Consider the following 15,540-nt stretch of genomic DNA (forward strand, 5'->3'; position numbering starts at 1 on the left):
AAGGACCACTTGCACAGTCCCTGAACTCCCACTCTCACCTGTATGCTTCCAGCTCTCATCACCTTTAGTCTATGCTGAAACACTTTGAAGCCACATCAGGGAACTCTGATCCAACTGAAAAAGAAACTCTACGAAAAAGGGGAGGTGATATATTTTTGGTCAGTTGAGTTCCCTTGTTGGTTTCATCCCCCAGCAGCATAAATGCTGCATACAGAAGGGCAATGTGTGGGGAATGGATGGCTGTAGTGGGAGGAAGAGAGGAGTGTCATTATCCGTCTACTTAAGCCATCAGCAATGCCAACAGGATGATTATTAAACTAATCCTCTGGTGCCTTCACCTCGATGGTCTAGGCACAAGCTTCACTTTGGGCATGATGAGTCATTCCATTCACTAAATGGTACTATTCACAGCAAAGAAAGCCCAAGGTTGTCCCCAGTTCTTGTGATCTTTGTTGGAGCCTGCAGTCATGCTACCCATGTAAGAATCCCTCTGGAAAGTTCAATTTAACTTGAATCCCTCTTGGCTGTGGAAAAAAAAATCCAAAACTAAACACGAAAGTCAGATCCTAACAGCTCAAAATGCTGAAAGCAAGAAGAATCATCTCACACCCCAGAAATGTAAAGACTCCATAGCCCATGCTATGCCAAATGTACAACTTTTATTTAATTCTTTTTTATTACCAATTTTGTTTGTTGTTCATTAAAGGGAAAGCAGCTTTCAATGCATCTTACTTTAAAAAGTATGTTCCAAGAGAACAGCAGCAAAGTGTGGATCAGGATTAGGGGCACAGGAACACTGAGAGGCAAAGAGTTTTAGGAGGAAGGTAAGGGAGTAGAGTGAATGAAGGGCATAAAAACAAGGACAAGATGGAAAAGAATGTCAGGAAGGAGAGAGAGGACCTAAAGATACATTTACTCCACACAAGAAATGAACTAGATGAGTTGCCCTATACACTGTAGTTTCAAGCTCATTACCACACCTAGCTGCTTGTTAGGCTGCTATAGTGTGCTCTGCAGGTGTAGCCTGAATTGTATTGGTCCCGCAAATTAAAATAAAGACTTCTGGAAAACTGCAGGTGAGGGGAGACCAAAGATATCATTTAAACCTGGGAAGAAGATAATAGCTGGCTGAGTGGATGAGAAACATGGATTTTATGGCTGCTTTCAGCTGGTTTATGGAGAACAAGAGAGGCTCATCAGAATTTTTTTTTCTGATATTTTGTCATGCATGGACCACCCACCTATCACAGCCAGATACATGTTGTGACCAGTGGAACTTTCTAACTAAACAGAGGGTTGCTACAGTCTGATGCTGTTCAAGCTTCAGTTTCAATCATCAAAGCTTCTTCTGTTCCTGTGCTACAGCAAATGCCCTTGCAGCTTCTCGGGGCTTGGAGAAGTGTCAGCACAGTTCTAAGGCAAAGCATGTGACTTCTGAGACTTGTGCCTTGCATGGGATCAAAGCTGTGTCGAAAGCCCTGTACTCATGGGAAATCTTCTTCATAATTAACATTTATATAACAACTCCTTTACTGGCCAAACACATGTTTACATGTTTACATTCCTCCAGTCTGTTTTTTAAGAGACAGTGCTGGCCAGAAGTTTTTGCAAGAGTATTGGAACTAGGTCTTTGTTTTCAGCTATGCTCCATTTACCCATGAGATATTTAGCAAGTCTCTGAGGGGATAAATGCTCCCAGACATCCCTTTGCTTACCAAAGAACACGTATTCTGCTCTTCTTGAGAGTATGTATCAAGGAGAAGTGACAGAGAACCTTTGGGGTGACTGAACCATCCTACCTCGCCCCAACCGATGGGATATAGGTTGGGGTAGAAAAGAAAGCTGAGGATCTTTGAGGAAGGTGTTTTGGTGTTTATTGCCTGTTAAATGGATGGACTATAATAATAATCTTCAACCATTGTGACTATCAGATACATTTTCTAGACGGTTCAATGTGTATTATCATCAAAGCATCACAAGACAGAAGGTGCTACAAGATTAAGGTGTGATCCAGTTGGCTTTTGAGTAAGTCTTCTGCTTGCATATCCCACTTCAATCTGGCTCTCAGCCCCAAAATTATGTACACCATTTAATTTTGGCTATAATCACAACATCTGTTGGGACTGCCACACCTCATGAAGGGTCAGAAACCCAAATCTGGGAACTGTTGCCTAAGAGTGCTCATGTTGTACTGTGGTTTCTGGAGGATAGTTTTTTAATAGGCAAACCAACAGTGCAGGGGAAAGTCAGTCCTATGAAGTGATGAGCTGTCCTTTCTAGGAAACAAAATTATCTGCGTTAGAGAAACACCAAGAGATATGTTCTGGGATGCAACTGGGGAAAGTTCTCAGGTAACTGCTTCTTCTAAAGTGGTGATATGTCACATCTGGGATTGTGACAATCTTAATAATCAAGGTTTTTGGGGGAGGTGGGGGGGGGAAGTAAACAAAGGACAATAAATGTAAATTAGGTAGCTACATAGCTACCAAATAGCTGTAGGTATCTGTATATTTGTTCCAGTATAGGAGCCAGGGTTGCTCTCAAACTGAGCTGGGCTGTCTACGGAGAAATGAATGGTGAGAGCAGCTGCAACGTGCACTAATTTACTGAACATCCTCCATAACCTCACTAGCAGAAATTTAAATTGCAATTTATAGTAGCAAAATTTTAAAGACAGGTCAGCAATAGTCCTCCTCAAAGATTTTCTCTGGATTCAGTCCTTACTACTTCAGGAATCTTTTTTGTAACAGGACCAGTTTGAAGCCCACATCTGATTTCATCAGAGGCTTTCTCATTGGACTATTTTTAAGGTTTTCATGACTCATGACAGCATCTTTGCTTAATGATGTGCATTTGAGAATTCTGCCCTTACATTTGCTGCTTAGTAAGACACAGCAGTTCTGTTATGCACAGGCAGGGACTACATCTAGGCTAGATGTGGCAATAAGATGTTTACTCAGTTGATACTTATTCCTCTTTAATAAACAACTTATCCCATCTTAATATAACACCTCTACCCTCATCGGAACCCATCTTATGCAACAGGGCACATAGAAAATAAAAAGTGGTGGCTTTTAAGATCTGAACATTTGAAAATGTTCTCCCAAGTTGAAACACCTTGTAGTTTCCTTCGTGATAAAGCCCTGCATTCCCATAGCAATAAAACTATTTGTAGGGGGATGATGCTACTCTGTGCCAGTAAGAATGTCAGGGTTTGGCAACAGGATTCCACTATGTAAGTAGTTTTCCTCAAGATTTTCATTATCAATCATTTTCTCTCTACTTTGTTTCTTTCAGTAGTCCACAACTCTAAAACTGTGCTTTTCTGTTCTGTTAAAAATATGTGGACTAATCTCGGGTAAACCACCATATTTGATTTAGTTGAAAATGTTTTAATAACATTTTCAGTTAGTGTAGTTAGCTCATGTGCCAAGTGTTACATTTTTTCATTCCCCACAAAATCAGGACAAACTGTACGTCTCCTGCTGTGTCTGAAGCCGATTTGGCTAACTTTCAGCTATGCTAATTAAAGAAACCTATTTTTATCTGATTTTAAAGTACTACAGATACACTGCTGGCAATTTTACTTGTTTCGATGCAGAATTAGTTAACTGTACAAAAAGTTTGTTTTCTGCTACTCATTTTCACATCCATGCATGGACTCATTCTCAGATATGTGCCACAAAGCTGAGAGATGTCAAACACTTACAGTTATCAAATCCACTTGCAGGATAAGGCTTAAGAATATAAATTTGAATAAACTTCAGTAAACAATGTCATGGAGCAGAGAAGTTAAATGGAAGAGAACAGCAATAACATGGTTTAAAGACCTATACTAAACAACACTTGCTACCATATCAAAAATTTCTGTTTCAAAAAGAATGTTTCTAATGTTTCTGAACATTTTGTTTAACTGTTAAAAAAAAATCTTTACTAAATAATGTTTACTAACATTCCAGCCAACAGACTTTAAAATATTGTGGACCTAAAAAGAAAAATAAATATATTGATAAAATTTCCCAAGAGTAAAAGACTCTTGACAATTTGAAAATAAAAGCATTAAGATCAGACAGGCACTGAAGCTGCAGTATCATCTCCCTCCTCCTCACCTACGCAATTTATTTCTATAATGCATTGGTATTGCTGGCCATACTCTTAATCTTACAGAGACAAAACCTATTTTGTTTGAAGTTGGTGGGCATTTTGCCATAGATTCAATAGAAACAGAATCTGGCATCTGAAAGCACGCTGCATGTGATGAAATACGGACTTGCAAAGTATTTGATCTGTGGTTTTACCTGCCCACACTACTGTTTTCTTTACAGCTGTTCCTAGTTAAACATTCTTTTAGGCATCTGATCTTTCAGGTCAACAAGCTGTTGCACAAACTACTTATCTTCTCCTGTTTCCTCCAACTGGGTTATGTAATCTGAATCAGTTTAATGCATCTGATATTCATTTTTGCTCATTATCTTTCCCTCCTTTTTGGGTTGTGAGTGCTTAATAACACAGGTGCACAGAATGTTCATCAGCATATTGCTTTTGTAGTTCTTCCTCAGTTTCAGCTGCTGTTGCAAAGCACAAAGTTTTTAGCAATGAACAGGCTCTTGGAGAATGTTAGAAGTGAATACCAACACATGCAGGGTTAGTGTTTGACTTAAGAATATCCCAGTGCAATTTGAGAGACTATAATCCTTTCTTTTGGATCATTATTCCTTCTTTATTCCTGTGGTAGCAAGCACTGCCAACACGTCTGGCTTTCTAAAGAAAAGGGACACTGTATAAAAAGGCAAGGGAGGGCTTAACTGATTAGCAAAAGCATGCAGAAGAAGTGGTCCAAAGAGGAGAACCCTTGGGATAGGTGGATGCATTAGAAATGAGATAGAGACCCTCTGCCCCTCGTTGTTTCTTTGTTGAGATAAAAATGACCAGTAAAAATTCCAGTAATTTTGTGATCCATGGAATTTGTTGGCTTGCAGCCAGGTACCAGTGGAAAGCTCCACATCACACAACTTCCAAGACAGTAGGTGTCTTCTGAACTCACAGAAGTTTGTTGCCAGATTCTCTTGTAGCTTTAAACTGATATGGATTTACCAGGAGGTTACCAAGGGAATGTTAGCCTTATGTAGCCCCTCTCCCACTCCATTGCTCTAGTGCTAGCAATTCACTTGTTCCCAGTGTATCAATTCATCCTCTCTTTGACATCACAACCCCATCTGCAAGCAGTGGGGAGTTGGAAAGAAGGCACAATCTGAGGCAGAGCTGTATCTGTCCTCCTTTATTTGGTGCTCCACTGTGGGATCTCCCCAAGCCCAATAAATATCAGGCAGGTACCTGACATAGGGTTGTGAAGTGAGTGCTGTATCCGTGCCTTTCACATCTGGCCCACATCTGGCCCTGGCCTCAGTGGAAGAAACAAGCAGAACATATAATGTGATCACTTCTAGACAGAGGTCACAGCTCAAGCACATCATCAAGACAAGCCTGCACCACTGCTGCTCAGAATCACAGTGTTAGGGGTTGGAAGGGACCTCAAAAGATCATCTAGTCCAAACCCCTTGCTTTTTGAGCTCTAAGAAATAAAAGGAGGAAACACAGGATGACAACAAAGGTGAGAACAGTCACTCCTCTATTACTTGTAATTCTTTGCTTTTCAGGTCCTGAAACCCCAATTTTAAATATCCAGTTAATTTCTCTTTTTATGCTTTTCCTCCATTTCACTGAACAGAAAGCACTTTCATTCATATGCTTGTCTATACTGGAAAAAATTAGGACAAATCTTCTACTGGTTTTAAGATTCGGAATAGATTATATACCAACAGAATTTTGGAAGGCATTTAGTTAATGTATTTTTTGGTGCAGCAGTTTGATTTAATCAGCCCCAAAGTCTGCCCACATGTAAATGCAGTCACTGACCCCTGAAGCAGAGAGCCAAACACTGATAGCCTGACTCACTCCAGTGGGCAAGATTCAGATCTGACATAAAGGCCAGGGAGTGGGACCTACCTATACAAGACTTGAAACCACCTCGTTGGCATAAAAGGATTTATTCATCTGAGGAAGAGAACCAGGATTTACTTTTGCTGCAGGGACTCGATTGTGAGAATACTTTTCACACATAGGTTTTCTTCTGGGTGAGAAGCCCCATTCAAGACAGCGTTGGCAGGACTGGACCCAGCTATTTACTCTCTATAGTTGGCATTGCCAGTATCAACATTTTTGTTTCAGCTCCACATCAAAATTCATGTGGGTGTAAAGCTTTCCCAGACACAGAGCATGAGCACATGAGCCTCAACATTAATGAGAGAATCTATTAAGCTCTGCTGCACGTATGTGTGTGCAAGAGTGTGAGCATAAGTACCAATTATAGTTTGGCAGCAGCTGAAGTGGCTGTTCCATTCATATCCTGCATTTTCATTTGCTTATAACTTTCCTTAAAAATATTCCTTTGAGGCTCAAGTGTGTCATGATTGCTTTTGGCTCAAAGGTGACTGAAGGAAATGATAGGAGCTGCTTCTGAGTTACAGGAGCCTGAAAGGAATGCAGCTCCTCCTGCACTAGCCCTGCTGGCTTGGTGCTTGTGAACTGGCAGGGGAGAGAAATGAATGACAGTGCCCTCTCAGAAGGGCCCAGAGAATGATTCTTATCAAAAGCTATCTCCTGCCAAGTCTCATGAACACTGCCAGCCTGGAATGATGGGGAGATGTATTTGGCAGCAAATGTTTTTGAGATGAAACTAGGAGGAAGGGATTGAGACAGGGTCACTAGCTGGGCCACTTGCTTTTCCTGTACAAAAGATGGTCTCTAGAAATTTGAGGGAAGTATATTGGTAGGGCTGTTTTGCAAGGTTTGTTTTTTTGCTTGGAGCATCTGAGCGAGTTACTGTGAGAGTGCCTGCTGCTGAGAAAGGATGTGTAACAAAAAGTCCTTAGGAAAGACCAGCAGGAGTGCATTAGGAATGCTTGCTGATGGGCAATGTGTGGCAGACACAGGGGACAGCATACCTCTCGCTCATCAGAGGTGTCAGTGTTTGACACATACACTGGAAAGTGTGAACAAAATGTAGAGATTGTTTCCTTTCTATCTGGCACGAGAAAAGACATTTGTTACATGCATTTGTCAGTTAAGTAGCAATCCTGGGTTTGAAGGCATTTGCTTATAGTGTTAATGACACGATCAATTTTGCAGTGTGAAAGTTTCATGTCAGGGCAAGGAGGCAAAGGTGTTATAACACACAACAGAATTCCCCCTCTGCTTAGATCTTCTCATATGACATGGGAGCAGCTCCTACCCAGATACCCTACCCTTAAGTGAATGCAGTGGAATTAGCTCCAATTGCTCCCCCCCTGTGAAATCCTATTGACTCACTCTTCTCTCTTCCTACCTGCTTTTCTCATGTCAGAATTACATTAGCTCTCGGGCAGCTGCTTTATTGCTTGACAAAGTCAGCTTCATTTTGGGGAACAGAACAGCAAAGGACATCAAGTACTTGTTAATTGGAGCTATATGAGAAGGTGACACAAGCTGCAGAGCTGAGAAGGATATGTATGAGGAAGAACATTGGATATTAGTCTTACAGGGAAAGGCAGAAGAGAAGGCTCCAAAGTGACTTTATTGTGTCCTTCCAGTATCTGAAAGGGGCCTACAAGAAAGCTGGGGAGGGACTTTTCATGATATGAAGTAGTGACAGGACTAGGGGGAATAGAACAAAGATGGAAGTGGGGAGATTCAGGCTGGACGTAAGGAAGTTCTTCACCATGAGAGTGGTGAGACTCCGGAATGGGTTGCCCAGGGAGGTGGTTGAGGCCCCATCCCTGGAGGTGTTTAAGGCCAGGCTGGATGAGGCTCTGGCCAGCCTCATCTAGTGTGAGGTGTCCCTGCCCATGGCAGGGGGTTTGGAACTAGATGATCCTTGTGGTTCCTTCCGACCCTGACTGATTCTATGATTCTAAGGTGGGGGTCAGGCTCTGCTCCCAGGCACCTTGTGACAGGATGAGAGGGCATGGCCTGAAGCTGTGCCAGGGGAGGGTTAGGGTGGATATCAGGAAGCACTTCCTGATGGAAAAGGGAATCAAACACTGGAAGGGACTGCCCAAGGAGGTGGTGGAGGTGTTTAAGGAAAGATTGGATGTGGTACTTAGTGACATGGCCTGGGCGATGTGATGGTGTTAGGTCATAGGCTGGGCTTGATAATCTCAGAGGTCTATTCCAGCCTCAATAACTCTGTGATTCTGTGATCATGTTACACGTGTGCAAGAGGACTTGGAGGTGCACAGAAGCACATCTGGAGTAGTGGAGAGGGGTATCGGTTAAAAAAGTATCCCAGTTCTGGTGTGCGTCATGGCTATTTTGCTATATTCCAGCAGTCTTCCATCGCCATGCCAACTCCTTCCCTTACATGTGATCTGGCCACTCTGCACACCTCTGCTGGCTGCCTGTTGTAGGCATAAATGAGCAAGAAGAACCATGCACCTGGGCTACTTTAGTTCACTGTCCCAGGTGTTACTTTAACCATAACTTTTCTATGTCCTAATTTCTTTATGTTTATCTTCTTACAGGTGTTACAAGAACAAACTAATTACTGTACACAAAATTATTTATGAAATTGCTATGGTGATGCAAATTATACTGAGTTCTTATGATAGTCAAGCTGTAGCATGACTAAATCACAGAATCACAGAATGGTAGGGGTGGGAAGGGACCTCTGGAGATCCTATAGTCCAAACCCCCTGCCAGAGCAGGTTCACCTAGAGCAGGTTGCACAGGCAGGTTTTGAAAGGGAGACTCCAACACCTCTCTGAGTAGCCCTTTCCAGTGCTCTACCACCCTCAAAGTAAACAAGTTCCTCCTCATGTTTAGATGGAAGTTCCCATGTTCAAGTTTGTACCCATCACCTCTTGTCCTAGCACTGGCACCACTGAAAAAAGACTGGCCCCATCCTCCTGACACCCACCCTTGAAGAATTTATAAACACTGATAAAAACCGCCCCCCAGTCTTCTCTTCTCTGCACTAAGAAGCCCCAAATCCCTCAGCCTTTCTTCATGAGATGTACTAGTCTCTTAATCATCTTCGTTAGCCCTTTGCTGTACCCTTTCAAGCAGTTCCCTGGCCTTCTTGGACCAGGGAGCTCAGAACTCGACACAGTACTGTAGTCTGTGAAATGTCATTCATAGGAAAGCAACACTAGGTAAATCTTTGCCAAACTGAAAATAATCTGAAATGATGATATTGGGAGTGAATGGGCAGAGTTCTACTAGGCTGGGCAAAATTAGGCTACTCAAAAGTGCATCAATAACCTTAGATTGCTGTATACAGTCAGTGTTCTAGCCCTGCAGTTGCTCTGGAGTTCTGCATTGCTAGGGGTGCACAAGAAATGAACCATATAGTCCTAAGAGGCTATGGACATCAGTTTATATTATAGCTAGCTACATTTGGGAAGTCAAAGAGCTGGTGTTTCCCTGGTCCTACAGTCAATCCATATCTTATACCTTCCAGCTCAGATGCTAAATTCCTGGGGCTGACATCAAACTCACCTTTCCTTAAAAGTTGGGGGAAATATTGTAATGCTGAATAGCAAAAGAAACAATGGTGATCCTTGAAATGGGTCAAGGGAAACATCTTGGGCTGTAACGTGTTTCCAAACCATTCATACAATACCAAAAGAGTGGTTCCTAACCTTACCTAGGTGGCTTCACTGCCTCTGATTTTCCTCCCCATTGTCAGGTCACTGTCTCACTTAGTATCTCCTTCAGCCGTTCCACTTCTGTTTCATCAGTCCAGTCCAATTTCAAAGTTTTGCCTTTCTGCAACTTTTCCTCATCGAGCTTCCTTCACTTCTCAAATTATGCTTGCTGGGGTTTTGTTTGTTTGTTTGTTTGTTTGGGGGGGGATTTGTTTTGGTTTGGTTTTTTTGTTCTGTTTTGTTTGGGGTTTTTTGTTTGTTCGAGTTTTGTTGTTGTTGTTGTTGCTGTTTCCAGATATGCCCTCAAATCCTTGGTAATGAGCCAGCTAGTTTATTATAACATGTGCTCAGCTTTGTGCCTCACTAGTTTTGTGCCCCAGAAGGGATGATTACTAATATGCCTGAAATTCAGCCAAAACACCTGTTTTAATTCTGAAGTTATGCCTGAATAACATTACCCCAAACCCCACAGCTTTTCTAACTGTTTTGCCATAGAATCAGGTAGAGGAAGGACATGGATTCCACCAGCACTGGGAACACCAAAGCAGCCAGTTGGATTGCAGGCATTAGTGTGGCAGACACCACACAGAGTAGAAATGACACAGTTGCAGGAAAGCTATATACATAATAAATTACAGAGGTCATGCTGAGGCAAGGTTTTAAGCACTATACAATGCAGAGGGGGAGAAACAGCCCTGTCAGCTTGTCTGTCCTTCCAGGATAGCTGGATGCCAGTAAAACATTGACATTTTGGGAGCTTATGAATGTAAGATACAATGTTTTTGCAGGAGCTGGATGCAGTCTCTGGAATAACTTTTCACAAGAGAAAAGAAGGTTGTTTAGGTTTGTCACTTTGCTAAATATAGCTCTCCTATCTTTGCATTAGTTTCTCTTCAGATACGTACTACTTTCTCCTTTCACTCCCAAGCACACCCAGGAACACAAACAAAAACAAATGAGTTATAAACTAATCAAACTTGTTTTCTTCAGGTTGGAAAGGAAAAGAGATAATATTTTGATTTCAATTTCCAAATCTTTGGGAGGTGCTCAGATATTATCTATCATGGTGCTTCAAGCTCCTCACTGGAATGGTATCATGGCTCCCAAGCAATTAAAAAGCAGCAAACAACTACAAAAACTTGTTTACTCAGCACTTCTCTCTCCCATTTTTCCTTATGAACAAAAATAACAGGAGGAATTTTTAACCATGGGGTAAAACTGTGAGGTTTCTGTGCATATGAAGCACTGTAAAAAGGCTAAATTTATTTTTGGTTTCAGATCTTTAAGACTGAGGTCACTTTTTGTCCCCTTAGGAATAAGATATTTTGTCCAAATCTGGTCTCAAGTAACTCCTAGAGTCATAAGTTTCCCCTGTTTGGATAGTTTCACTGTTCCTTGAGAAAGCAACAGGCATAATCGGAGAACTGACAGAGCCTAAATTACTTAGGCCAATGCCATGAACATTTCCAAACAGCAGCTTGAAGTGGGCTGTTGAAATCTTGGTTGTAGTTGAAGTTGGCATAAAAAAATGTCAGCAATGTCAAAAATATTTATATATCTGATTTATAACATAATTTGAAAACAATAAAAAAAGATGGTATCTTCATAGTGATATGTGCTGCTGTATCAACAGCATATAGCAGTCTCAGGCTTTTCATGGCACAAAGCCTTGTACTAAAGCTGTCAGATCTCAGAGTCCACTGCTGTATGTCTCTGATTTATTTCCCCAGTATGGGTATTTGGGACTCCAGAAGCAATTCAGGAGCCAAGAAATACAAACATGACAATATCTTCAAAGAGCCTGGCATTATGGAGGAAGCAAGTTCTACATGTGCAAGTGTTCCTTCCACACACAAAGCAACGGCATTATTTGGGTTCAGCTTTTGCCTGATGTCCTTCCTCTGACACCGATTTTCCTTACGCATTATAAACAGATAATCCTACTTATATATCCTGTCAAGCAGACAGAGACAAGTATCATTGGTACACTACTTTTGTTTAAATTGCCTAATAAATATTTCAGTGGTTTCATGGATGTGGGACAGTTCCAAACAGACTCTTCAGGAGGCACTTCTGGGAGAGGAAGAACATTTGTCTGTTGGAATCCTGTGGTTTCGCTGTATCATTCGCTGCTGTGCGTTTGGGAGGGGAAACAGCCCTGTTGTAATAAGTAATGAAAGTTGCAGATAGCTGCGAGGCTGTGACTGCGCTTTGGCAATGCACAGCAGGAGGTAATGACTCCAGTTCCTTTTTATTCTGTCACTGCGTCTGGGTCATACAGGTACCAGGCTTACAGAAGGCAGGTTAAGGAACAGTAACCTGACTTTTATGAACAAAAACACTAAGTAACTTCGTGCAAAATCCCAACAAGCCAGGGATAGAGCTACTAAAACCAAGAGCCCTGGGAAGCATCAGCTGAGTAGCAAAACAGTGGGAGGCTTCTCATGAAAGACCTGAAACCCACCTTTTTTCTTATGCTTGCTGTGATGTACTTTCAAATAAAAAATAACTGAGGAGAAGCACGATCGCAGCAGCCACACATCTCCAAACTCCTCATTGCCTGTCAACTGATTTTTCCTTTACACTTCCATTGCCTAAGGTGACACTGAAGGAGTTTCCACAAAACTTTCCGAGCTGAGAAACACGAAAACTTTCTTCAGGGCGGAGACCCCTACCCCCACTTGCTCCACAAGATTTTTACACGGCCCTTTAACCCGCTCTGCTGCACCCAAGCAGCGGCCCACAGACGATCCCACGCACCCACCACTGCGAAAGAAGAGATACGAGGGGATACGATACAAGAGGAAAAGACACCGGGCCCCCCAACTCTGGCATCGCCAAGCTTTGGCGGGTTGTGCCCGTCCTGCAGCCGGGCCGCTGAGGGGCCGGAGCTGTCACCACCCTCTCCCAGCCCAGCGGTCGCCCCGCAACGCCTCCAGCCCGGCGCACCCGCGCAGGGGCGCGCGGCCCCACGTGACATACCTCCCGCCCCTCCCCACGGCCTCGTTGCGCCGAACAGCTTCGCGCGGGGACCCGGGGCGTGTCACGTGGGCGGGGCGCTGGGCAGGTCACGTGACGCGGGCGGCCCGGCAAGCTCCGAGGAGGAGCTCCGCCGCCGCCATTTTCCTGCGGCGCCCAGCCTGTGTCCCCTGTCCCCGGCCGAGCGGAAGGCGCGCAGGGGGGAGGGGACGGCGGCTGGGGGAGGGGGGTGGGAGGAGGAGGAGGGGTCCCTCCTCGGGTGACAGGTCCGTCCCTGAGGGCGGAGCGGGGGCCGTCTGCGGCACGGCGAAGTGAGGAGTCCGTGCAGCTCCATCGCCCGGCTAGTCCTCCCGTCCCCGGCCCCTGAGGAGGGAGCGGAGCCGCTCTTGGTTCCAGCGCCACCAGCAACCCGCCATGTCCGGCCAAAGCCTCACCGACCGCATCACGGCGGCGCAGCACAGCGTGACCGGCTCGGCGGTCTCCAAAACCGTCTGCAAGGCCACGACTCACGAGGTCATGGGGCCCAAGAAAAAGCACCTGGACTGTGAGTACCGCGAGGGGATGGCGGTCGAGGGGATGGCGGTCGAGGGGATGGCGGCCGAAGGGCTTTCCTCGGCGCGTCCCGCCGGGCTTCCCTCTGTCCCGAGGTCCTGCGGAGCGCAGTACCCGCTGTGGGGTTGCCTCCTTTCCCACCGGCCTGGCCGGAACGTAAAGCCTCGTCAGGCAGAGGAGCTCTGTGTATTTCAGCGCAGGACATTTTCTTGGGTGGGGGGAGCGTAGGATCGAGGACGTGGCGATGGAGAGCTTGGGAGAGGCTGTTCAGTGGATCAGCTCTCCAGAAGGGGCCTTATTAGCCTTTCCCTGTGCACAGGGCCCTGGAGAACGTGAGCTTCAGAACGATAGGACTTACCCTGTACTGCTTCAGAGAGAGAACCACCGAGGCCAAGCAGAGAAATGGATTGTAATTTACTTACTAATTGATCTGATTTTTGTTTTGCTGGAGCCATCACTCCCCTATTCTGTAGAGGAGGTGCAGAAGTTTCAAAAGGGAATAGCCGATCAGTTAACTTAATTCTTTGATAGGTAGTCTAGTGGAAAAAGGAAAAAAAAATGTTTTTCTGTCATTCTTGTAACTTTTCCACGTAGAAGAATATGTGAAAAGAGAGCTTGCGGGGCTAACTTCTTTCAGCGAGAGTGTTCTTCTCAGTCTTACCTTTGTAGTCTGTCTTCTTCACTCGGGAAGATGGGCCTGGAAGACTTCTTTAGACCATTGGTACCTAAGCTTAACACCCCATACAGGTACTCGCCACTTTTCAGCTTCTATTAAAAATAGATCCAAGGTGGGAAGGCTTAAAAGGTTTTCTATCAACTGTGTTCTATCCAGGTTCCACCAAAATTCCTATGCGTCTGCCTCCCATTAAGCTGTTAAGTCAAAGGACAGAGGATGTTCTTGGTTTGAATACCCAATTATTTTGCATATGTTTATTCTAGGCCTTTTAAGGACCCTTTCCCCCTCCCCATACAGTATGTAAGGAAATACACTGAAGAGAGATGTGTGGCTATGCCTTCTGTATGTGTGCTTTCTCCTTTCCCCTCACCAACATCTGTGAGATTAGGTCTTCATGTGTCTCGAATTTCTGTCTTTTGAGTTGCCCTATATTAAGGTAAGAGTACCAGATGATAATTAATTAATTGTACTGTGGTTATTTCTTTTATCCACAAAAATATGTCTGACTTAAAGGTTTAGGAAATTACTGTTCTGTGAGTACCAGTGGGATGGGAAGAGGTTTTTAGGGTAGTCCCAGAACAGCTACTTTAGTTTCTTTCTGGTATTCCTTCTTCAATTTTATCTCTTGCCTGAAGTCTGAGGAGTAACTGAGTGGCTTTGGTATTTCTGGTCAGCCCAGGGTGTCAGAAAGCTGTGAAAATCTTTGGACTTTAAGTAAATGAGTTTCAGGTGGAGAGTACACCTTGTCATACATATGGCTTATGTATGAAGATGTGGTGGTAATGGTTTTCACACAATAGAAGAGAGGCTTTCTGGAAAAGACGTTGTCAGGTTTACCTTGGAATAGTGCTAAAAGTGCAGTTTCAGTAATAGGGCATTTAGCAGCTGATGTATTTCATGATACAAGCTTTATGAAAAAGAACATCAAACTGAGCAGACAACTGCTCTTCGGACTGGCATGTGTATTCGTGGTGGTGTTCTGGACATGGTTGCTAGGGGACATCATCATTGAGGCCTATAGGATGCTGCTGTAGAAGGGTGCTTGAACTTCCTTAGAAAGTGCTCTGGTAGTTGCTGAGTGAGAGCATAATTTCCCCAGTTCATGCCTCTTAGAGAATTCTTTTATCAGAGCAAAGCAAGCTTCTTTGGGTTTTTTAATTAGTTTTACTACTTGTCACTTGTTTGTTTTGTTGTGTAGGGCTTTTTGTTTTGGTCTGCTTTTTTCTCTAGTTAAAATAGATCCCGGACAGATAAGTTTTGTATGCTGTCCGTATTATTTTTGTTAGGAACCTCTGTTCCTGGCATCAGGAAATGACACACGGTGTCGTATTTTGAACGTTTTTCTTTGTTCATGCTGTTTATGGTTTCATGTTTAGAAATGAATGCTTTTTGCACAAGCTGTGGCTCAAGCCCCACCTCTGAATTATTTGCACATATCTTCCTTTAACAACAAACAGTTGAACTACTAGGTAAGTCCTATGAACTGACATCTCGCTATGAATGACGGTTAAGACACCGATTCTCATAGACAACATGCTTTTAAAATGTTTTTAATTAGTGTTTATTATGATAATAACGGCTTGAACTTAATTTGTTAAAGGTGGTGTCCCAGGTGAGTTGATAAGATGGGTTTTCTAATACTGTCCTGGA

General features: G+C 43.6%; 1 protein-coding gene across 2 annotated transcripts in view; it reads left to right on the plus strand.

Moving 5' to 3' along the window:
• The first annotated feature begins 13,076 nt into the window (after window positions 1-13,076).
• The window catches only part of PICALM (phosphatidylinositol binding clathrin assembly protein), a 71,091-nt gene continuing 68,627 nt past the window's right edge, over window positions 13,077-15,540 (plus strand). For both annotated transcript variants that reach the window (XM_054383628.1, XM_054383620.1), the window contains exon 1: window positions 13,077-13,206. In XM_054383628.1, the coding sequence (XP_054239603.1) occupies window positions 13,077-13,206 (130 nt within the window). The remainder of the gene's footprint in view (window positions 13,207-15,540) is intronic.

The sequence above is a fragment of the Indicator indicator genome, chromosome 1 (assembly GCF_027791375.1).
Source record: "Indicator indicator isolate 239-I01 chromosome 1, UM_Iind_1.1, whole genome shotgun sequence".
In the NCBI taxonomy this organism is placed as follows: domain Eukaryota; kingdom Metazoa; phylum Chordata; class Aves; order Piciformes; family Indicatoridae; genus Indicator; species Indicator indicator.